The sequence below is a fragment of the Eurosta solidaginis genome, chromosome 3, assembly GCF_040869045.1.
Source record: "Eurosta solidaginis isolate ZX-2024a chromosome 3, ASM4086904v1, whole genome shotgun sequence".
Taxonomy (NCBI): domain Eukaryota; kingdom Metazoa; phylum Arthropoda; class Insecta; order Diptera; family Tephritidae; genus Eurosta; species Eurosta solidaginis.
In genome coordinates this window covers 30,858,489-30,882,099 of record NC_090321.1, presented here as the reverse complement: position 1 = coordinate 30,882,099, position 23,611 = coordinate 30,858,489, and the positions used below count along the sequence as shown (strand labels likewise).

General features: G+C 39.3%; 2 protein-coding genes across 5 annotated transcripts in view; one reads left to right on the top strand and one right to left on the bottom strand.

The window, feature by feature from the left end:
• mwh (multiple wing hairs) overlaps window positions 1-23,611 on the bottom strand; it is a 466,270-nt gene that overhangs the window by 284,003 nt on the left and 158,656 nt on the right. For 2 of the 4 annotated variants that reach the window (XM_067771285.1, XM_067771284.1), the window contains exon 1: window positions 5,824-6,121. The exons of 1 other annotated variant lie outside the window; for it this stretch is intronic. The gene's annotated coding sequence lies outside the window, so the exon portion shown is untranslated. Of the gene's footprint in view, window positions 1-5,823; window positions 6,122-23,611 lie in introns of those variants that run through there. One more of the 4 variants, XM_067771286.1, reaches the window with a different exon arrangement.
• Window positions 11,617-15,325, top strand: LOC137243498 (uncharacterized). Its single transcript, XM_067771288.1, has 2 exons — window positions 11,617-11,823; window positions 11,879-15,325. The coding sequence occupies exons 1-2, from the start codon at window positions 11,643-11,645 to the stop codon at window positions 15,169-15,171; spliced, it is 3,474 nt and encodes a 1,157-aa protein (XP_067627389.1). The 5' UTR covers window positions 11,617-11,642; the 3' UTR covers window positions 15,172-15,325.

The following is a 23,611-nucleotide window of genomic DNA, read 5'->3' as shown; positions in this document are numbered from 1 at the left end:
AAGTTTCGTCGCTTTATCGGTCTTTTGTAATGAATTATCGCACTTTTTCGGTTTTTCGAAATTTTCGATATCGAAAAAGTGGGCGTGGTTATAGTCCGATATCGTTCATTTTAAATAGCGATCTGAGATGAGTGCTCAGGAACCTACATACCAAATTTCATCAAGATACCTCAAAATTTACTCAAGTTATCGTGTTAACGGACGGACGGACGGACGGACGGACATGGCTCAATCAAATTTTTTTTCGATCCTGATTATTTTGATATATGGAAGTCTATATCTATCTCGATTCCTTTATATATGTACAACCAACCGTTATCCAATCAAACTTAATATACTCTGTGAGCTCTGCTCAACTGAGTATAACAAGGTCAAAATTAATGGACCCAAATGACTACCCTGAGGCACACCAGACGTTACATCAAACAACCTTGAAAGACTGTTTTTAAACAAAACTTGTTGAGTGCAATTAGCGAGGTAGCTTTCGAGCTATACAAGTAAATGCTTCGGAAACCCAAGTAAATCAAGTTTGTATACTAAAAGCTCATGATTGATAGAGTCAAACGCTTTACGGAAGTCGGTATAGATCACATCCATTGTTTAAAAATCCAGACATTATGAAAGAAGTGAACTCTAGCAAGTTGGTAGTGGTTGATCTATATATATAATAACTTTTTTTTTTGTTTTTGCCGAGTCTTTGGTGGGCAGAGGTCTGTCAATTTTGAAGAATTGGTTTTAACATAATAGATCTAAGGAAAATTCTTTAATGACCATGCTCACTGTCTTAAAAATTTTAACCATCACAAAATTATCATATCATTTAATGCCCGTGACGTTAAATATATCCTTTATATACATACATATAGAGCACTCATGTTGGGTATATAATGTTCGGTTCCCCCGAACCTAGACGTACTTACTCGTTTACTTTTTTTCCGAAGGTTGTTGATTTCCTCCATGTAAGAAAATATGAAATTTTGAAAAAAAATATTTTTGCTTTGTTAGATTAAGCGCCTCATTCTCTATAACGAAAGGAATGTTCGTTTCGCCTCAGAGAGGAATCGCTAGTATATTTTCACTATGTAAACGATGACAACATATCATTTGACACTTACTTTGGCCTTCCTTTATGACATAAAGTAAGAACGTAAAGCTCTAACGAAAATGATAGAGAATACCATTCCTAGACGAAAGCGTTTGGAGGCGAATCGTTCGTCTGAGCTATTGTTCACAATACAGAATGAAGCCCTAACATTGACTGAGCTACAAAACTGCATACACAAAAAAATTCAGAGAACTCGAAATAGAAGTTCGAAATTTTCCCGAATTTTCGAAATGTTTTGAAAGAGGTTTTAAATTGATTTGCAGTGTTTTCGTTGTTTTCGTTATGCAGTTCAGTAAAGCCTTTTCTAGGGATATCGAAGGCAATTGCAGAGCAGACGAGCTGGCCAGAAGAGGCACCACCGACGATATCCTTCCGGGAAATGATTCGGTAGGCATACCCATGGCCACTTTCAGGCTTCGTGTGAAGACAAGCACTATAAGAATCGCAAATGGACTATGGTCAGCCATATCATCGTGTGAGACATCCAGGCAAACCTGGCCCTCGTATGACAAGGGGCGCACAGAAGCGCTTCTGATTTTAAACAAATCAGTTCTATCGTCCCTGATAAGGGTTCTAACAGGGCATTGCTTAATAGGCACGCATGGTGCTAGAATGGGGGTAACGGCCTTCGACTATTGTCGCAGCTGCAGATGTACAGAAGAGGAAGAGAGCGTCCAGCACCTTCTCTGTCACTGTCCAGCGCTTAGTAGGCGTAGGATGGCTATCCTTGGTAAACCTTTTCTACATGACCTCGCTGAGGTCTCTTGCTATGAAGTAAAGGCTCTGGCAAAATTTATAATTTCCACGAGGTGGTTTGACCCGCTTTAGGCAGGGTAGGGGTCCTCTTTTGGGACCGTATAGGGTGTTATAATGGACCCGTTGGTGGCCTAAGTAGTGAGCTGTTATAGTGTTCAGCTCAGCCCTGGCAACCTAACCTAACCTAAAGCTTTTTCTAAAATAAATTAAAAAAAAAAACCAAAATAAATTACAAAATTGTTCAACATATTTCGCTGCTATTTTCGTGGTCACAACTGTAGATCTTCATATGACTACTCGCAAATGGTCACAACATCAATGCATCGCGTAATCGATGACGAGATGTTTATTGCTGTTCTCGTTTTTTGTTTTGCTGAATACATGCTGTGACAAACATTTCTAATCAAAAGCATGCTTACATATTTATCCACATATGTATGTATGTACAACTGTGTGCCTCTAGTATATAAGTGGTAGTATGTATGTACATAAATAGGCCCATTCTTGAAATACATGTTTCATATTTCGTATTGCTCTGGTTAAGTAATTTCCGCAAGGCACAACACAAACATTCACTGAAATATGTTCATATGCACTTGTTTCGTGTGTTGTTGTTGCTGTCAATCGCACTTAATTGGTGAAAATGTGCATAAGGCAAAAAACGAAGTATGGTATAATCCTTAATATTGTAATTCCAAAATAAAGGGGTATAATTTTTTACAGAAGAGAGATGCTTTTTAATGTCATCTTGACACATCTGGATAATAAACGAACGACGACATAGGCGCATTTGAATTTGTTGTGGTACAAACAAGTATTCGGACTCAGCAATTTTGATTAGTTGGAGATTTTCCAAAAACTTAGGCGGATTTTAGATAGATAGGTTTGGTGAGCTCAATGCGGACTGTGGATGAGTTAGCCTTAATAATGCCCAACATCGGCGGACTGGGTGGCTTACCCGTCAGCTAATCTCAAAAAAAAAAAAAAAAATTATAATTTACTCGATAATATTATATGCTACATGAATAGCAAGTGCTTATCGGACGGTGTACGACGATGCGATCCTTGTTTTATCTCAGAAAACCTCAGTAGACCTGCTGTCAAGGAAGATGGGCTATTTGTATGACAATGGAATCGTGCGACCATCTGAGGATGTAAATAAAAGTGTAAGGTCGCGAACAATAGCTAGGTGGTAAGAATAGTGGTAAGAATCGAGGAAAGGCGCTGGACCTTCACGTTAGTTCGGAATATAGAGGAATCGTATGAGCCGAAGCATGGTGAGCTAAACTAACACTTCACGCATATATTGAGTGGGCACGGCGGTTTCCAAGAGTATTTACATAAGCTTAGGGTAGACTCTCCTTTCTTTCCCTCCGAACTTAAAAACGCAGAAGACGTAATGTATCATTGCTCACATTTTCTTAGCGAAAGACTCTCTGTAAAAAGAGTTTTTTGAGAGAAAGCTTCCATAAGGACTTTAATTCCCCTAATGTGCATACAAATATTTTATTTAATTGCTGTTGTTGGACGCGATTGATGCATGCTTAAGGTACTAAAAAATCCCTTCTTGAACTAGCCAAAATAACTTTTGAGATTCATAATCCCTTGGTTATAAAAATATATCATTAAAGAACCGGCACTTAGAGCGGGCAATAGGTAATAGTGAAAAAATGCTCTGTAGAACCGAGTGGCTAAATGCTGATTTAACACCATTTGATGTCCCTGCTCTATGTTGGAGAACCCTGGACGATGACAACATTGACACTGTGTCTATTGGCGAGAAAATTTCTCTGATAGATTTATTAACTTAGAAATTGGTACACTCAGAGAAAAAATCGTTCTAAAACGAACGAAACAAGTTCAAAATTAAGAACATTCGTTGACAAAAGTCTGTTAAGTACGTTTTTTCTTAACTTGTGACCGATGGGCTTGTTTTAAGAACAGTTTTTCCAAGCACACCGTTCGTATTTTATGACCACTTTGGTATTGATGTGTGAACCTTCTGTGCTCATTTCAAGCACTACTTGGCTTGATTATGGATTTTTCGTTCTCACGCTTCGAGAACGATTTGGGGCCGATTTAATATTTATCGGTCTCCATTTAAGAACGGTTCGTGCTTGATCTTTGGTGGGAGGGAAAGTATTTTTTTAAATATATTTATTTAAGTTTTATTAATAATAATATTTTTGTCATAAATAAAGAATATTTACAACAAAAAAATTGTTATTAAAATTCAAAAGTTTAAGAAAAAATGCATAATAAGCATTTTCTCATACATTTCTCTTATTGAGAAATTATTCTTATTTAAAGATGTAATCTGCATATATACTTAAAACATTTCATAACAAGTTTGAGAATTACCTGTGGATATGTGAATGGAACTGAACGAAAAATAAGGGTTAAAAAAATAGAACAAAAAAAAATTGTTTTAAAAAATTCAGAGTTTGGTGGTGATCGAACTCGCGCAACACGATCGCAAGCGCAACATCATAGCCGCTGTGCCACTACAACTGCTTGATAGCTGCTGCCAAATGGTGTATTTAACATTGTAGTGCACACGAATTGTACCGTTTTTTTTCTTGGGCTTGATTTAAGAACATCGTTCTCATTAATAGAACATTTGTTCATATTTTAAGACCGGCCGTTCGTTTTTCAATAAAATGGTGTCAGTTCAAGAACAAGGTTGTTGTTTTAAGAACAGGTCGTTCGTTTTTCAAGAACAAAAAAGTAAGAACATGAAAAGCTTGAGTTGAGTCCGGTGGTGCTGGATTTTAGAACGGCGTTTTTCTCTGAGTGTAAGACCTTCTGCTTTTGACCCTCCTCTGAACGGAGTAACATATTCGGATCGCTTGTAACCACAGTCCAAGGGCAACGTTGTTTTTTCCAAATAAATATATGAACTGTTGCTTCATTCGCTAGGGAGGCTAGCACTTTAATCTCTTTCAGTTACAGTCGCCTTACTTAGTTAATTGGCGTGTAGCCGTTTAAATGGTTTTGGTAGTCCAACAAGACGCAACTGTCGCTTATTCGTTGGGCTTACTGGAGACAATTGGTAATACCAAGGGAATTTAAATCATTTTCCACATGGCCCTTAAAGCAGAGTGGGGCCGCCGCCTTCCTTTGTTTCCGTAGGAGCATCTCGTACAGCTCATCATTAAAGCTTCTTCAGTACTCACCTTCGCCAAGGCCTATCACGACGGTACTTGTGTAGCGTGATTTTCATTTGCCGATACAGGACTTTACTTGTCAGTTACCTACTTAGTGCAAAATAGCATTTATTGGCTAAAGTGACGCCAAAAACCGCCTTAGATGGCCCAAATAAGCAAGGTGGAGTTGACCCTACACTCAGACTAACACCCAATGGTGTTAGTATACGTGCAAGGCAGATTCGTTTATAAAATATTCGTAAAAGAGTAATGATCTTGCGGAGCTAATTTCATATTCCTTGAGTATCTAGGGTGCAAACGATGTACTTAGTAAATGTATTTCGTACCAATACGACTTTTTTGTCATTTAAAGTAATTAATCGATCTTCTCAGTTCGGGAGTGGATTGCACTTAGGTTTTGTTTGTTAAAACTCTGTTCTGTTGTTGCAATGAGTATTATGTGCTGCGTATTCTGGATCAGTTCTAGTTCAGTTTTTAGTCCGAAAACGTTCATCTCAATAAACAAAATATTGAACTGTCTACACCGACAATTAAATCTACCGATACCGAGATTAACGGAGGTGCATACATACTCGTGGGTCTGTACGCCGGATTAAAAGTAATTACGAGATTTAATATCTTGTAGGACAGTAACAAATATCTGATAGAGCACTTATTCTTTTGATTTTTTTTTTATGTTACTCAAAGATACCTCAAGAAATCTTCCAGATTCATACGCACAGCAATCAGTTTAAAAATAATTTTTAGTTTGCTTAAAAATTAGATATGACTTTTCAAGATAATTCATTTGTTTACCGTTAATACTTCAAGGGTTTTTATACACCAGGCGCACAATCACGCTTTATAATTGTTTTACTGTAAATTTAGAGAACATTGCATCATATGATATGATCATACGCACACATTCAGTTGAGTATATGTCAGTAGGTACTTGTAGGCTTTATTCCTATACACTGTTTATTCTGTTGAATTTTCCTATTTAGGAAATTCAGGAATTTTTTCCAATAAGCACTTCTTCACGCATACATACACGTATGTACCATAAATAAAAAGAAGAAAATTCGTAGTCACGTTTTATGCGCAAAACACGTGCAACTCGTAACACCGTTAAAAGACAACTGAATAAAACTTGGCTTAGATCGTCGCTCAGACAACGAAGTGAAGCTAACAAGAACCACAAACAAGTTATTATGCTCACTTTGACTTTTGTTTATATTTTCTCCACGTTGCCGATTTAGCATTGCATATTACCACGCTCTCACAACGTCACACTTGCATACGCATTTCTATGCTACAAACGCACCTGAGTTTGGCTTGATCATGCAAACCGTTGGTAAACACATGGCTTAAAGAAATAACAAATCCATTATCTGAGAGCTCTGTGACATAAACAATGTTTCAGCTATTTGCTATTGCCGGCTTTCGAAACTCACCTGCGCTCAAATACACTCTTAAGCACTCAAGCACTCTGTCATTTACTTACTAGTAATTATTGTTTTTTTTATAGAAATTGAGCACAAGCTCGGATTAAGGTAACACCGATAGAGATTATTTAAAATTATTTGAAATATTTGCTGAGCAATAGTATAATACACTTAGTTTTTTTTTGTAGTGAGAGCGCAGCAAATGTTGATTCGTATTATTAAGTAAAGGTGACTGTTGACAATGAGAATGTCATGTGATGTGCATCTGATGTGATGCGTGATGTTTTTAAATGCTGAGTGACAGACAGACATGAGGAAGAGTAAATTGCTGCTGATTGATTTTGATCAGGGTTTAAGTGAAGGTGAAAATTTTAATTAAATATTTTACTAGAACTAAAAATAACAAAGACTATTTTTATCATTGCTTAAAGTTGGCTTTTTGAGAGTTTCACGTGATTTAGTAAATAATGCGTGACATATTTGAATGCATGTATGAACGGATATATATTTTTTGTTAAACAATAAGTATTATGCTTTAGTGACAAGTTTCATTCCTCTTTAAGTTAAAATGTCCATGATAGATATATTTAAGTCAGGATAGCCCAATTGGGTTGGCTCGTTATAAGCAACATTCTGAATCACCATAAGATCAAATCATATCACGAATTTATAAAAGAGTATTCAGCTAATTGTAGGCACGTTTTTGTTCTTCGATTTCGAGTGGAAGTACAAGTCATTACAGCTTGCAGAGCTTGATCTACTTCTACCATGAAAGAAGTTGATTTATCTTGACTTCAAAAAAAAATATGAACCTACTTCGCATGGAAATGAAAAAAGGAGTAATTAAATGGAATTTCGATACGGCTTCATGCATAATCAAACCAAATTTGGCAAGGTATTACGGAACATCGTTTCAAAATACATCAATAAACCAAATTTAAGTTCTGCTATTAGATTATTTACGTAAACCTGATTATAAAGTTATTCGTCTAAAAATTACGTGTCTCTGGTTTTTTCAAGCCATATTGCTTATCTACCCATGTTTACTGCTTTAGGCATTGCGTTACGCCTAATTTTGTTTAGAAAAGTTCACAGATCTAGCATGATCAGCATAGACGGTGCTCTAAGAACAACACTATGCGAAGCTCATAAGATCATGATTGACATTCTGCCCTTATATCTAGTTTGGTATAGAGCAGAGACATCGTCGGCCTTACATTTATGGGAATCGTTCATCATACTAAACAATTGTAGCTGTAGCTGTCTTCATCGTAGCACAGACCGTTGTGTGGCCACAACAGTTGCGAACAGCAACTTTATGGTGCACATACCCAGCATTAGGGGGTGGAATCACATCGGTGCTTTGCTGTTGATAGACGCAATAGAAATTTTTATAGCTTCAGAGCTTGCACAACCCAATTTTAACCCCACCTACTCGGAAATCATGCTCCACACATGAATTTATCATATAAATATTTAGCAGGCGAGACTCTTGTGACCTCAAGATTGTCATGTGAGGAGAGGGTGAGGGAGCGGTACTACCTCAAATTCTGAACTTACACTAAACTCTTACCGATTTATTCAAGAGATGGCTCGAAAAAAACTTGTGGACTCAAGACACAGGAAAATGTAACGTAATTATATTGCAAAGAAACTTTCTTGGCAGAGCGCTACCAAAGAGATTTTTCCTGACAAAAACGCTTTAGATTTATGCAAGCAAGCTAAGGCTGAAATAGTATATCTACCGTGAAGTGAGCGAAGGATGGCTGAAAACGTTAAGGGTTTTGATATCTAAGCAAACCTGGCCAAATTGGAACCTAAAGGAATCTTGTCATGCCTACACAATAAGTGGGGATTTAAATTTCTATCATATTGGAATTAGAACTACGCACTGCCTTATTGGAGGAAGACATGCAGAAAGGATAGTAGGGTTCTATCGGCGATGATGTAGTTATTGTTAGGATAGTACTTTACGGGCACCCTCAGATCACTGCCCCTTCTTATTAGAATATTCCCGTGGTAAAGGCGGGCGCCGTGGTGTGGTGGTAGTGTACTCCGCCTACCATACCGAAGCTGCTGAGTTCACGCCCCGCGAAATGCAACATCAAAATTAAAAAATGTTTTTTTTTTTTTTTTAAATAGAAGACAGTTTTTCTAAGCGCGGTCGCCCCTCAGCAGTGTTTTGGCAAGCGCTCGGAGTGTATTTCTGCTTTGAAAAGATTCTCAGTGAAGCAGCAAGGCGTTACATTGTTACCATATGACGATTGTCAAAGCGAAGCAACGCAAACAAAGCAATTATGTCAATTTGCCTTAAGGCATGTCCTTAGTAGTAGGTTAGTTTGAACAGGCCTGTCCATGAGGATCCCACATAGACAGAATGAGTCCGTAGTGTTACCAGAAGTTAGCTTTAATGACAAAATTAAAAACCCCTATCAAAAACCAGGACATATCTTATAAAAAACCTCCGTCCTCTTGGCAAATACTAGAAGCTTTCTAGGACTTAAGCCACTTGCTGCTTCTAGATCTGACCGCTATATAGGACCCCTAATAGCTGGAGTCTTACCATGGCAAGAGCAGGGTACGAGCACAGAACGTGCTCGATCGTTTTCTCCTCCAACCCGCACTTCTTATATCTGCTATTACTGACCTCGCCTAATTTAAAGGTATGTGAGGTCAGAAGGCACTGTCCAGTCAGAATACTTTTTATGACTATACAGTCCTCTCTTTTTAATGATAGAAGCAACTTAGTTAGTCTAAGGTTGTAAGACCTACACATAAACTTCGACACTTTACAGGCCCGCCCTTGAACCCACGTCTTTCGCTCTTGGTCGATCATGTGCATCTCTCACCTTCACTTAATATCGCCCAGTCTAACTGGAATGTCTACGGAGCAAGCTTACAGGGATGCGCCCTTTTTAGCTAGTTCATCTACTTTTTCATTCCCATCTATTTCCATATGCCCAATATAGATGTATGCTTCTCCCTGTCCCGATTCTCTCCAGAGACTGCTTACACTCTAACACGCATTTAGATGCTGGCTATGCGAGATCATTGCCTTAATTGCTGCTTGACTGTCAATATAAAGTTAACGCGGCTGTAGCTTAAGCTATTCTCTTCCAGTGTTTCTACTGCTTTGCTAACGGCATTTTGTATGCGGGGTTGATTCTGTATAGGTAAGAGTTTAACCTGTTAAAATACCCAGATCGAAGTTGAGCTAGAGTGATGCACGTTTCCCTAGGGAGAGTGCGTTCCTCCTCAGCTAGTTCTGGGCATTTTTCTTTAAGTACTACATTCGCCAGGCAATTCCCGGCATAGAGGTCCGACGTCTGCCTGTGGATATCTCTGAGGACCTGCTTGTGCTTTTTTGCTTTATACGGCTGTGTTCTCAGGTGGAGGTATTTCCTCATAATGCTTATGGACATGACCCCTTAAGCCCCTTGGCGGTGTAGACTCATTAATCAGATATCTGTTAGTATGCCCAGTTTCTGGGCATTCAACAGAAACTCTTTGGTTAGCATTTCAGTTCTCTCCCTAATGGAGAGTACTCTCGCCTCATTATGTAGATGGTGTTCTGGGGACATAAGAAGACAGCCCGTAGCGGTTCTGATGGCAGTATTTTGGAAGGCCTGTATTTTCTTCCAGTGAGTAACCTTTAGGCTTGGCGACCATATCGGTGCTGCGTAGCATGCAATCGGCCGGTCAATTGCTTTGTAAGTAGTAATGAGCGTTTCTTTATCAATTTATACAATTGCGGCTGCATGCTCTCCAAAATGTATATCCTGATCGAACGTCACACCCATTATTTTAGATTGTAAGACAGTCGGTAGCGCTGTGCCATTGACGTGGATGTTCAAAATGGTCGACCCTTGGTGCGTCCATTTTGTAAATAAGGTCGCCGATGATTTGGTCGGTGACAATGTCAGGTTTCGTGAGGCGAAGAATCTGGAGAAGTCAGGGAGATGTTTATTTTGTTACAAAGCTCATCTATATGTGGGCCTGCACCTGTGGCCATTAATGTGCAGTCATCGGCGTAGGAAACGATAGCGACTCCTTCTGGTGGTGAAGGTAGCTTTGATATGTAGAAACTAAACAATCGTGGGGATAGGACACCGCCCTGTGGCACCCTTTGTTTAATTCATCTTGGTTTGGATGACCAGACAGATAGTTTGCGGCCAACCTATTGAGAATTGGAGGAAGGGAAGAACCTTCCAGGTCTTGCAGTAACGTGCCATGGTTAACCGTATCAAAAGCTTTGGATAGGTCTAACGCAACGAGTACTGTCCTATTGTGGGGGTTTTGATTTAGTCCGTAATTTATCTGAATGCTAATGGCATTTAGCACGGTGGTAGTGCTATTTAATTCTCGGAAGCCATGCTGATGATTGGCTAATTGCAAATTTGCATTAAAGTAGGGAAGCAGAATGGCTTCTAGTGTCTTTTAGTAGTAGCACATTAAGTGGTACAATCAAAAAAAATTTGGTTCTAGGAGAAAACGCATCAAGATGAGACCGGGTGCGCTTCTTGAACGCGTTCCACTAGTATGACCACAACTGCCTTTGGAAGATCTGTACAGCCAAGTTCATTATCCAATGAGAAATTGTACACATAATTCTTAATGATTAAACAATTAATAAACAATTTAGCACAAATCTTGGCAATGCAACCCGAGTCACAAGCCAGCGTGTAATCTTAAACCGCTTAATAGCAATTTAAATTAATGAAACTTATTATGAAATTTGCAATGTCAAAGACATTGTTGTTGGTGTTTTAATTTGACACCGTCTTTCGCAATTGGCAGCGAAGCGAGACACTCTTTTAGTGAACCATAACTTCTGCAAATGAAGCTTAAAAGCAAGTAAGCAATTATCGAGTGTCAAAGAAGCACGTACCGCTAAAGCTAAAGACCGTCAAAATATGAGCTGCACTGATAAGCGTCTAAACTTTTGTTCTTGAGCGACATACATAGCTAGTTGGGACCAAACTTTGTTGTAATGGTCATTAGTTAAACCAATTCCTTCATTGCACCAAAAGCACATAGGAAGATAAAAATGTTGTGACATGAAAAAGTTTAATTGGTACGTCATCCGCAGTGATCATTGCGTTAAAGGTTTTAGAGTATATAAGGCATTCGGCCTTCAAATTGACATTATAACACTTCGATTCTTATAACTGTAACCAAGTTGTTGAAAAAATGTGGCTAATACTTTTATTTGGTTTATTTATTTCCACCACTAATTGTGATCTTAGCATACCACTGTGCCCTAGTGGTGGTCAGCCAGTTTGTGCGAAATCCGATTATGAACTTATTTACTTCGAGAATGAATGTAAGCTTAATGTTTACAGTTACCAAAGGCTCTTTGCTGGACAATCAAGTGAGTATAAATATTGTGTGCATGGGAAACTTTTAACAATCCATTAATACTACAGGGCCCACTAGGATAGCACTCGAGGAGTGTTTCTCCAACTGTGCCGGAATTATATGTCCAGCTATTTATAAGCCTGTGTGTGCGCAACAAATACCGGAAGGACCTGCGAGTACGCTACCTAATGCCTGCTTAGTGAATCAGCTGATTTGTGTAACGAAAAAACGTAAGTCACTTCAAATAGTTTGTATCACGCGACTTCTCTTATACCTTAAAATTGTGTCTCGTCTTACAGAATGGATAATTACCAGTAATGCTCCATGCGTTTCAACATCGGAGTCAAGTGAAAGCTACCATGGAGCTTACGCAGTACCACCACCTAGTTCCGAGCCCACCTCATATAATGGATCTAAATCGGAATCTGCGCATTCAGTACACAGCAAACAGGTCCCCTCAACTAATGGACATGCTCCAAACACAGCCAGATATACCCAAACATTACTGGCATCCGCTACATCATCAGATAAATATACATTAGCAGCATATTCCTCCTTGTTGCCGGAAAAGAAAGAAAGTGAACCTAAATCAGCACCGGCAACATCATACCAATTATCTAGCTCAAAAACGCATCACCTAACTTATGCAAGCTCAAGCCAAGGTTTGCCACCGGTGGAGAAATTGTCATATCACACCTCTTTGCCAATATCATTAACTGATTCGTCACATGTGTCATACGCATTTGATCCTACACAGCACGGTTCAGCAGATGCAGCTCCTACACATCCGATTTATGCAACTCCTACTGAGAGTCCATTGCCATATGTACCAACGCATCTCTACAAGGTTCCTGTAAGCCAGTCCAGCACTTATGCACCATCGAATGACAATCCTCAACAAAGCCCCAACGTATATCATGCTCCTAGCTCACAATCTCAACAAAGCACTTACGTTGCCTCAGCTCATATTACACCAGCAGTAGTGCCTCCGGCATCCAGTTATCCATCATCAGACCAAGCTTCTGTTTCTTATGCTACCACTGCATCTCCTTCTCCCGATACACTTCCGGTATATGTAGCTCCTGAAATCTCCGAAACAGCTCCAACTTCATATCCGCATCCTTCAAGTCAGATTTCATCATCAGCTGGAAATTCGTATAACGCAGAGAATATACATCCAGCACTATCATCTCTGCACTATCACGGACAACAGCAGACAACTCCTTCACACTATGAAAATGCGCAGACTTCGAATTACGTTCCGTCATCTAATGGTGTCCATCATGCTAATAATCCTCAAACTGGATCGTATTCCAATACTTATCAAGGAAGAGCTGATTCCGCGTCAGGGTATAATGAAAATTCACAAACTACCAATCAAGACAAAGCAGCTTCTTACCATGCTGCGAATTCACAATCCGGGCCTTACTCAAACGATTATAAAACAGCAGCCCCTTCCGAGTCAACCCATTACGACAGTTCCCGGCATTTGAGTGAAGAAAATTCTCATTATGGAAACTCGCACATTTCAACCCAAGTTTCCCCTACTCCTTCCAGTTTTTATCAAATAGATACTCCAGAACCAGCGCCATATTCCAACGAAGGTGCAGTCCAACCCACACCAACTCATTACGAAAATTCACTGCCTTTGCCAAACGTTTCGTCTCCTTCTACTAATTCCTATCAAGCTGGTATTCCACATTCAAGCGATTACCAAGAAGCAGAAATAGCCGAGCCATTCGATTACCAAAATTCTCAAATCTCAAACCAATATTCGGCAGCTGGTATTGAATCTTATACGGAGAAGAATACTCATTCAGGACAAAGTTCGTACGAAACGAAATATCAAACACCAGTTCAACCCGAGCCAGCTCACAATGAAAACTCGCAGCCTACAAATCAAGAAAAATCATATCCATCGAATGTAAGTCTATCATATGAACTGCCCGAGACTGTGTATCCAACATTAAGTTCGGACGATTTAAGGGGCGCTTTCTTACCTAATGAGACCCATTATGCAATTTCGAAGCCTTCACATTATGCTTCTAGCACACCTTCGGAGTTCTATCAAACAAATTCATCGCATCCATTACAGAATCCCAATAATTATCAAGGCGTCGTCCCATCCGAACCAGGTCATTACGGAAACTTGCAAACTTCAAGGCAACCTTTGCAATCAACTGCAAGCTCTTATCAAGTGGTAGAAACTCCATATTCAAAGCCAGTGGAAAAAGAATATCAAGAAACTGTTCACCCCGCACCTGCTAAATACGAAAATTTGAGCCAGCCAAATGAAGGTAATTACAATCTTCAAAATCCGAATTCTAACGATTATCAAGAGAAGGCTGCAGAAATCACGCAAGCCCACTATGGCAATTCTGTTCCAGATCCAGTCGTTAATGCTTATCCAACCGCGGAAGAGGTCAGTGCACCGTCTGCTTGTCTGGAAGAAGGATCCGTACAATCGTATCATGTTCCTCACAAGGCCCCAGAGCATTTACCAACCATTTCTGTTGCCACACAATCGAATACCGAAGGTCATAACATATCTCCTGTCAACTATTCACGCGTCGACACAAATGCAACTGTCTACGCGAATCCAATTTCTGAGGATTCCTACTTGAACGCAGCGCCAGTTGCATCTGATCCTGTGAGCTACACACCAAAGGAAACCGCATCTAAATCAAAAGATACATCCCGTCAAGAAACGTACACAGCACCAGAGGTGGCTTCGGATTACGTAAGCCCAAGTCAAGAAATTATTCAGCCAACAGATGCTTATCCATCAACGAATCAATACATAGCGCCTAATTCTACTCAAGCGAGAATTTCTTCACCCAGTGAGGAAATATATTCTAAAGGTAATTCTTACCCAACACTGGTTAAAGATTCCATTTCTTATGCTAAAAGCGCTCAAAGTCAACAAAGTTCAGACACATCTCCAGCTTTATATCCTCACCAGCCAAAACAGTCAGCGCATCAGAAAACGTCAATTTCGAGCCTCAACATTTACTTGGCTCCTGCTCCAGCTCACGCAAAATCACCAACCCTAAACGTCTATACTATACCATATCGGTATCCGTTATCGGCTTCGGGGCCTTCACAAATTTCAGAGGAAATCCCATACCCTCAAGCGCCTTCAAATTCAATCAAAGCCGAATTACAAATTCCAATTCAGGAAATATCTGAAGCTTATGACCCAAAACTTGCCGAAATAGTTGGGAAGTGGATTGACAGTAAAGACGACATCCAACATCTTTTATTAAACGATGATAATAGTTTGGGCGTGCCTTTCTACTATCAACCCAGTATTACGCTCATACAGTATAATGACCACAAATCTCAACACTCAAAAAAATAATTTAAGAAATTTTATTGCGAAATTTTCAGTTAATTATAAATATGTGTGAGGTGTGAATGTATGAGTATGCACATAGATTTAAGACAATCCAACCCATTGAAATTGTATATGTATTAGTTATTAATGAAAAATCAATAAAAGTTTGCTAAATAACGATTAAGGAAATGTTTTTTACTTACTTTTCCCTGTTAATGAATCGATTAAGGAGATAGACTTGGCTTACTTCGGTGAACCGCATGCCTTGCATATAAGAGTGCTTCCATTCAACAGACCGCAGTCGAACAGATTCACATTAGGATGGGTAAGGTTATAATGGCTGCCCCCAGCAAAGCTGTTGAGCACACCACTGAACACTGATCGAGCGAATGCCCTTCCTGCTTTTTCTCTTCATTTGAAAACGTGGAACCAATGCGTACGTCTAACCTAGTACAAGTGCCTTCAATTTCAGCTAACCGAAGCCTCGCTAAGGACATTCCGTGCATATCACTTCTATCTTTTTCTCATCCCCTGCAGACTCAAAAGAAGTCATTCGTTGGGGTTCCCATGCGTTCGCCCTGTGCTCCCACCAGATTATGTCCCATTCGTATCCCGTTCAATGGCCCTAAGTAGAGATTATTGAGGTTGATAAGGAACCTAGCTCGGTTCTCCTTTATGCGGGCTAGGTTTGTCGAGATTCGTCAGAGATGAATTCCAGTGCTAATCTGACATCGGCTTTATCGGTAACTACAGACATGAGAAAGTGTTTACACGTGGGACGAGAAAGAGCGATGAGCCTTAACTGAATTTCCTCTGTATCTGACCACTTGCTTTCCTCGCTATCTCATCAGCACCGCAGGTCCCAGGTACACCACTGTGAAAGGTTTGTTTGTTGAGATACTGTCTGCAATTTTTGCCAACTTTTGAGGAAGTGCTCCTACCTTGGAGAGCTTTGATCCCTGCTTGACTGTCGGCGTAGATTTTAATGAACGTGATTTCTGCGCGATGGCTACTGTCAGCTTCCTTTATGGCTGTTGTTTTTGACTGAAAGACGCTGCAAAAAATGTTTTCAGTACCACTGCCCACATTGCCATTAAGTTGCGATCCATCCTTGATGACTGCTGCGGATTCTGGATATGAAGAGGATATCGCACTCCTAGGTCAAAGCAACGATCAACTCAAAGAATCGTAATTTTAAGAAACCGCAAAAAACTGACTCGCTCTCCCTACATTTCGGTAGTTATTGAACTGGGAAATCTGAAGATACTCATTGCTACGAAATATGAGATATTTAAAATAGCTCACTATTGATGTAGGTGTCCGATATTCCATTCGTGTCGTTCTTTGATTCAGATAGAGCAATTGTTGTTCAGAAGAAGAGTCCGAGTATAATAATCTAGTTGACGAAAGTTTGCCAAAATGGTTTCGAGAATAGTGGTCTTTTCAAATCGGATATAGCTCCTGGGCAGCACTGTCTTCAGTCTAACCGCGTTACAACTCATCTGAAGCTTACCATGCAGGTCTATGTGGGGATGTGGAGGATAGTGTCCCTGATACAAGCATAAGGGCTAACTACTGCATCTAGTCATTTTGATTACTATGCTGTTTCTTTCGGCCGGCAAATCGTGTTGTCATGCAATACGATGGATCTTACGACAGCGATATATAACCAATGCACAATGTGTGACTTTGAAACCCACGCTTGTTTTACAGGCGTATTGGGTGTAATAGCTTTTCTGGATCTGCTACCGACATGCTTAGATCCGCATATATATTCCTTATAAAAAAGTTTTATTTTTTAAGGTGAATATGAGCTTTGCAGGGTTCTCTCCTACGCAGCAAATACTATCCATTACCGCTGAGATAAACCTCTTCCTCTAAACCCGGATGGAAATAGCTAAATGGCGTTATAGTCAAATCAGGTCAGTGGGTATTAGGCTCATCGAAGACAAACACGGTTAAGGGGTACTAGGTAATGTATGCTTGCCATAAGAAGAAAACTAACAATTCCAGTTCTTCTTATAGCAGTTGTGTCATCAGCGCCATTAAAGTTACAGGAGAAGTGGAACATTTATTGGGACGCGAAAAAACGTCACAGCTCTGAATAAAAAATATTTATTTATGGCTACTTTTATGGAATCACTATTTGAAGCTTTAGTACGAGCTGCGATCTCGATTAAACATCTAGTGATTAAAAGAGTCATTCACTTCATAGTCGGATCCAAGTGCAAGAGCAAGTCCATTTCAAACCCGAACAAAGACTATTGCCACTGCAACTAGACTTTCCAAAAATCTCAGAGAATGATTTGCATTTACAGGCTTATCGCCAAGTCTTCAGCCCCCATTACTGATACTTAGCATAGACTTGACTTGACTTGGCGTAAACTTAGCAACTTAGCCACGATTATACTCCACTTGGCGCATACAATCTGGCATCATAATCAGCGTTGAAATTTATTTTTAAATAAATGTCAATTTGTATGACAAAATGTCAAAATGAAATGGAAACAAACAAATGGCATCTCAAAATGTAAACGTCACTTAGAACTTACATAGAAAATCAAAATTCAACAGACTTCTAAGTCAAGTTAAGTGTTGCCAAGTTTTGAGTAATCAGTAACATGCAATGTTCATTTAACAGAACTGTAAGTGACAGTTTTCAAGTCAAGTCAAGTCTATGCTAAGTATCAGTAATGGAGCCTTTCCTTATACTTACGTTAACTGGACCCCTATCATCGTCCGACTCACCTCATCTCTTTACGTTTATTTCAAGGACTTTCAATTTTCCCGTTTTTTAAATAATGTGCTTATATCTCACATTATGAAGATGTTTTCGTAAATTTCTTGAACTCACCTGAAAAAAAAAAAAACAAGTTGAATTTGTAGTTAGTTTAAAAAAACAAATGATGATAAATTGAGACATTGCAATATGGTGATGAATTGTGGCTGTATTGCACAACACTCTACCTCGCACCCAGTGACATCACATCCACTATTTTGACACATAGAATTTTTTCAAAATAAAGGCCCAATTATGAGCTACCCCCATCCATTGAAAACAAACCTGTGAGTCGCTCTGAATTTGAGAAATATTCACGTGAATTTGTCACGGTGACTTGAATAATATTGTAAATCACAGTGACAGCTTCGAAGAAAATGCTATGACGGCTAATTGCAATAGCATCTGCATTGCACCTTTTTATTCAAATGATAGGAAAGCAGTGGGAGATTGGGTTTGTGATTGCCATTTTTGGTTGATCACTAAAAATCACTTTGCTTTTCAAAAATCGCGGAATATGTCTGTTTTACCATGAGGCTCTCGCTTTAAGGAGAATCATATTGGAAGAACAATAACTGTTTGTTAAACATCGTCGAGCGTCTGAGTCATTGGCTTTCTAGCAACCATCTAGTTTTGCTTTGAAAAATCCCCATGTGAGATTCAGCTGTATACTATATGATGGGGTGTTCCAAAATCTGCTGACTGGCTGGCAAATTACCTGGTCTTGAATATTTAATCCAATCGCCTTGACTGCTGCCAGGAGACATTGAGAGTTGTTGAAAGTTTTCACTTTATATGACTTATACTTTTTGTATGTGGTACTCAGTGGTCTGGTGTAACACCCTAAAAATTTAAGGTACTACCTAGATTATACGTAACGAATTTTTCGGGCCCTGCACTGAAATAAAAGCCATAGCGGAAGGACATTACAGGCAATGCTGGTTTATCCTGGGATATGTTCTTTCTTCGATACATTGTCAGCGAACTATAAAGCTTCGAATTAGCCATCAATATGGGTCTAACCCGGAAAGGGAAGTAGAGGAATAATCGAGCTAGCCGAATTCGCTGGCATTAGTCATTAATTAAATTAACATGAACCCGAATTGAAGGAACTCAATAGCGCTAATCAAATATTTCCGTCAAGCTCTTGGTCAAAATAGTTGGGTTCAATATGCAATTGTTGACGACAATACGGCTACACAATAACAATACAAGAAAACCATCTTTCTAGCTGAGTGGTCTACACTGCTTGGGGTCAGTTATGATCCCCGGGTACGTAGCTATGCGAAACAGTACCAACGAAGCGTCCTGTTATTTTTCCACGTGATTGTCATTGCGAGGTATTTCCTACCTCGTTTTTAAGCAGAATCTTGCCAAATAGAGAGAAAGTGGAGCGTGACTGGTTACTGTGAAGTGCCAGTAGCAATGTTTTTTATTGCCTACCATGTCGTCTGTTAAGCACCAATACTTTAAATCGACCTCAAATTTGTTTTCCTGGGGGATATTCGAAATTGCAAGTGTGAAAGAAACTATACGATTAACTGCCATCACACGAAAATACTCAAGATTACAATAAATGTTATATTCAATGGCGATCTTTACAAAATCTAATTCATAAGGAGGCTACAATTGATAAACTTATCAATGACCAGCTAAGCACTGAAACTAAAAAGTGGAAAGAAATTTTATATAGAATTTTGGACACTATTTTATTTTTGGGCGAAGGAGGTCTAGCTTTCAAAGGCGAAAGTATATATCTTGGTGAACGAAATGATGGATATTTTTTGGGCATCTAAGATCTCATAAGCCAAAATGATCCGACACTTAGAGATCATTTGGAGAAAGTTAGGATTTCACAACAGCAGCACAAACGTTTACAAGTTCAGTATCTTTCCCCAGACATTCAGAAAGAGTTTATAGAAATCTGTACCTAGCACATGAGGGAAACTATATTAGATTAAGGCAAGAAAGCCAAGTATTTTGCTATTATCGTTGATGCTATGCCTGATTCTAGTCACGTTCACTGCGTTCATTTTGCGCTAACTCCATTTCAATTCGAAAGCAACAAATTTTACAATTCAAGAACGGTTTTTGACTGGTCAGAATATCGCTGATCTAATTTGCCATACTCTAGGTAAACATGAAATCCCATTAAAAGATTGTCGTGCACAAGGGTACGATAACGGCGCCAATATGAACGGAGCTTACAACGGAGCACTACGTCACATTCTCGACAAAAACTCGAATGCCGATTTCTCGCCTTGTGTAGCCCATAGTCTCAATTTATGTGGTGTTAATGTTGCAGAATGTTGTACGGCTGCAAGTACTTTCTTCGGATTTGTACAAAAATGTTTTACTATTTTCATCAGCACTCCATAACGATGGGACATCCTAAAAAAAATGTACCGAGCTCTCTTCATAGTCTTTCAGCCAAAAGCCAAATTTGACTGCGCAAGCATACAGCAATGTTACCTTAATGGTGCTGTGTTACCGGCGCGTACCGTATCTGTATCCATCACATCGACAACACTCCCCAAAGCCTTCGGGGAGTAACCTTATCGCTACAACAACAATCGGCATTCTGAAGCACAGCAACAAGTTCGAATGTATCTTGGTGTCCTCAATTTTGTTCAAAATGCTGACTACCATTAATGAAACAACGGTGGTCCTCCACGTTAGAGACGCCAACATAGATGTTGAGGTCCGACATCTAGATGCCTTATTAACTGATTTGAAGTTGATCAAGAACCAATGAGAAACAATTTTAAAGAATGCAAAACAGTTGCTATTCAATTGAATATCTCGCCAAAGTTTCCGGACATTCGAAAGAGAAAACCCATAAGACGTTCTGAAAATAATTTAAATGAGATGATTACGGATGATTCAGAGTCTGATTTTAAAAACAATACATTCGTGGTGATCGTTGATTCGGTAATCACTAGCATTACTGAACGATGTGCAGCTATGAGAAATTTGAGCGAGACGTTTTCCTTTTTGTGGCAATTTGAAGGCATAGATGAAACTACGGTTCGGGCGAGCGCAGCAAAATTTGTCGAAAAATACAAGTCGGACATTTCTCAAAGCTTAGAATGCGAAATAATTCACTTGAAACAAATTTACGAAGCAAATTTTGATAAAGGTCTGTCACCATTGGAATTGCTAAATGCCATCTACATATGTTCAAAATCTGTATACAACAATCTGTCCCCAACATTTGTGTTGCTTTAAGTTTCTTTTGCGCTATACCTGTCACTGTAGCTAGTGCAGAACGTTTCTTCAGCGTCCTTTCAAGAATAAAAAACTTTCATAGATCGTGTTCATCTCAGGAGCGAACTTCAGGACTTGCCATGCTTTGTGTTGAATCCGTTTGGCAAGACAGTGAAATTTGGATATTATTATAAAAATTTTGCAGTGAAAAAAGCAAGTAAAGCCACTCTATGATATCCGAACTTTCTATATAGAACAATTTAAATTTATAATCATCATTCAATTTATCAGAAATGTATTAAAATGTTACCAAATAACTAATGACTAATAATTTAATGCCGCAGTACGCGAACGTGTCGAACACAGGTAAATACGAGTGGTAGTACAGGTGACAGGCTAGACTCCGTTAATAATATCTACCAAGAACTTGGTAGCAGTATCCTTGGACACAAAAACAAAGCAAAGAAAGTATGGCTAACAAATAATATGCGGACACTTATTGAACAGCGCCGGCAAATTAAAGAATCGCTTCTCAGACGGACGAACAACAATGTCACGGAGGAAGCAAGGCAGTTATCCGCAAGGTATAAAGAAAAATGCAAGCTAATTAAGAAGTCTGCTAGAAAAGACAAGAGGGAATGGGCTGACACATTAGCAAGTCGAGCTGAAGGGTCAGCCAGATTAAATAATATGAGGGAACTCTATGAGATTAGTAGGGAACTCACCGCAAAATACAGGAGTGGCCAAAAACCAGTAAAATACTTAAACGAAAACCTTATTACTGAAAGCGAACAACAAATGAGTGAGAGAGAAAGTACTATACAATCCTGTAGGTGAAGCGGCCTTAAATTCCAACACTATTGCTGCAAACTACAACAACCAACCCCACTTCAATGGAGTAAACAGCGCGCCCCCTACGAAAAATGAAATAATTTCAGCAATCAAGTCCTTAAAAAAGGGCAAGGCCCCAGGAACTGATGACATATATGCTGAATACCTCATAGCAGATCCAGATACCGCAGCTGAAACCTTAGTTCCAATCTTCCGTCAGGTATGGGAAGAAGAATCCTACCCTCGTCAGTGGAATGAAGGCATACTTGTAAAAGTCGCAAAAAAGGGAGGTACCTGAGATTGTAACAGCTACAGAGATATCAACTTACTCTCGATCCCTAGCAAAGTGCTCTCCATGATCTTACTGTCTCGAATTCAAGAGGCGGTGCACGGAACTCTATAAATACCGCCCGAATCATTGTTGAACAATGCTGTGAATGCAGAACATCAGCTTATTTACTTTTTATCGACTTTAAAAAAGCTTTTGATAGTCTCGACACGAAATATATTTGGGAAATACTACGAAAACGTGGGTTGCCCAATAAAATAATTAACATTATAAAGGCAATGTATGCCGAATTTAAGTGCCGGGTCAGTCACGATGGGTGCCTCTCAGAACCCTTCGAAATTAAAAGGGGGGTGCGACAGGGATGCATACTCTCGCCGCTTTTGTTTATCTTGGTATTAGACGAGATTATGAGGAATGCAGAAAATGGTGGACACGGTGTACAGTGGACGCCTTTCACTCAGCTAGGGATTTAGAATATGCAGACGATGTCTGTCTGCTAAGTCACAGAAGTACTGACTTTCAACACAATTTAGAAGCTGTCAACACACATTCAAAGGAGGCCGGACTAAGCATCAATACAGCGAAAACGAAAGTCATAAGATGCGGCTATAGTATTTCATCAAGGCCACTGATGCTTACGGTTGACGAAAATGAAATCGAAAGTGTAGAGTCCGTTGTTTATCTTGGAAGTATTATCTCAAATAAGAGCGGTGCAGATGAGGGCATTCAGTCTCGCATAAACAAAGCAAGAACGGCTTTTGGGCAACTGGCAAACGTTTGGAGGTCCAGTCAAATATCTTTAAAAACGAAGCTTCGACTGTTTAATTCGAATGTTAAATCAGTACCATTTTATGCTTGCGAGACGTGGAAAAGCTCAACTTTAATTCAGAAATGTCTACAAGTTTTTATTAATAAATGTCTGCGCCGAATCCTAAAAATTCGATGGCCGGAAATAATCTCAAATGACGACTTATGGTGTAGAACAAATCAACCGAAGGCTGCAACAGAAATAACCAAGCGTAAATGATCGTGGATTGGTCACACTCTCAGAAGACCTCCAGTAAATATAGCCAGACAAGCATTGCGATGGAATCCACAATGAAGCCAATGATCTGGTGCACCTGCGAAAACTTGGCGCAGAACAGTGGATAAACGATATCACAAGAACTGCACCTAACAGAATAAGATTTAAGTCGATGGTCGAGGCCCTATTCTCCAATAGGAGTTGAGGAAGATGATGATGATGATGAAATAACTAGAAAAGATTATTTGAAACAATATGTGGCTGTATATAGTATAGCTCGTAGTCCAAAAATCATTTAGTTCATGTAATCCATGAATAATGATTCATGAATGAG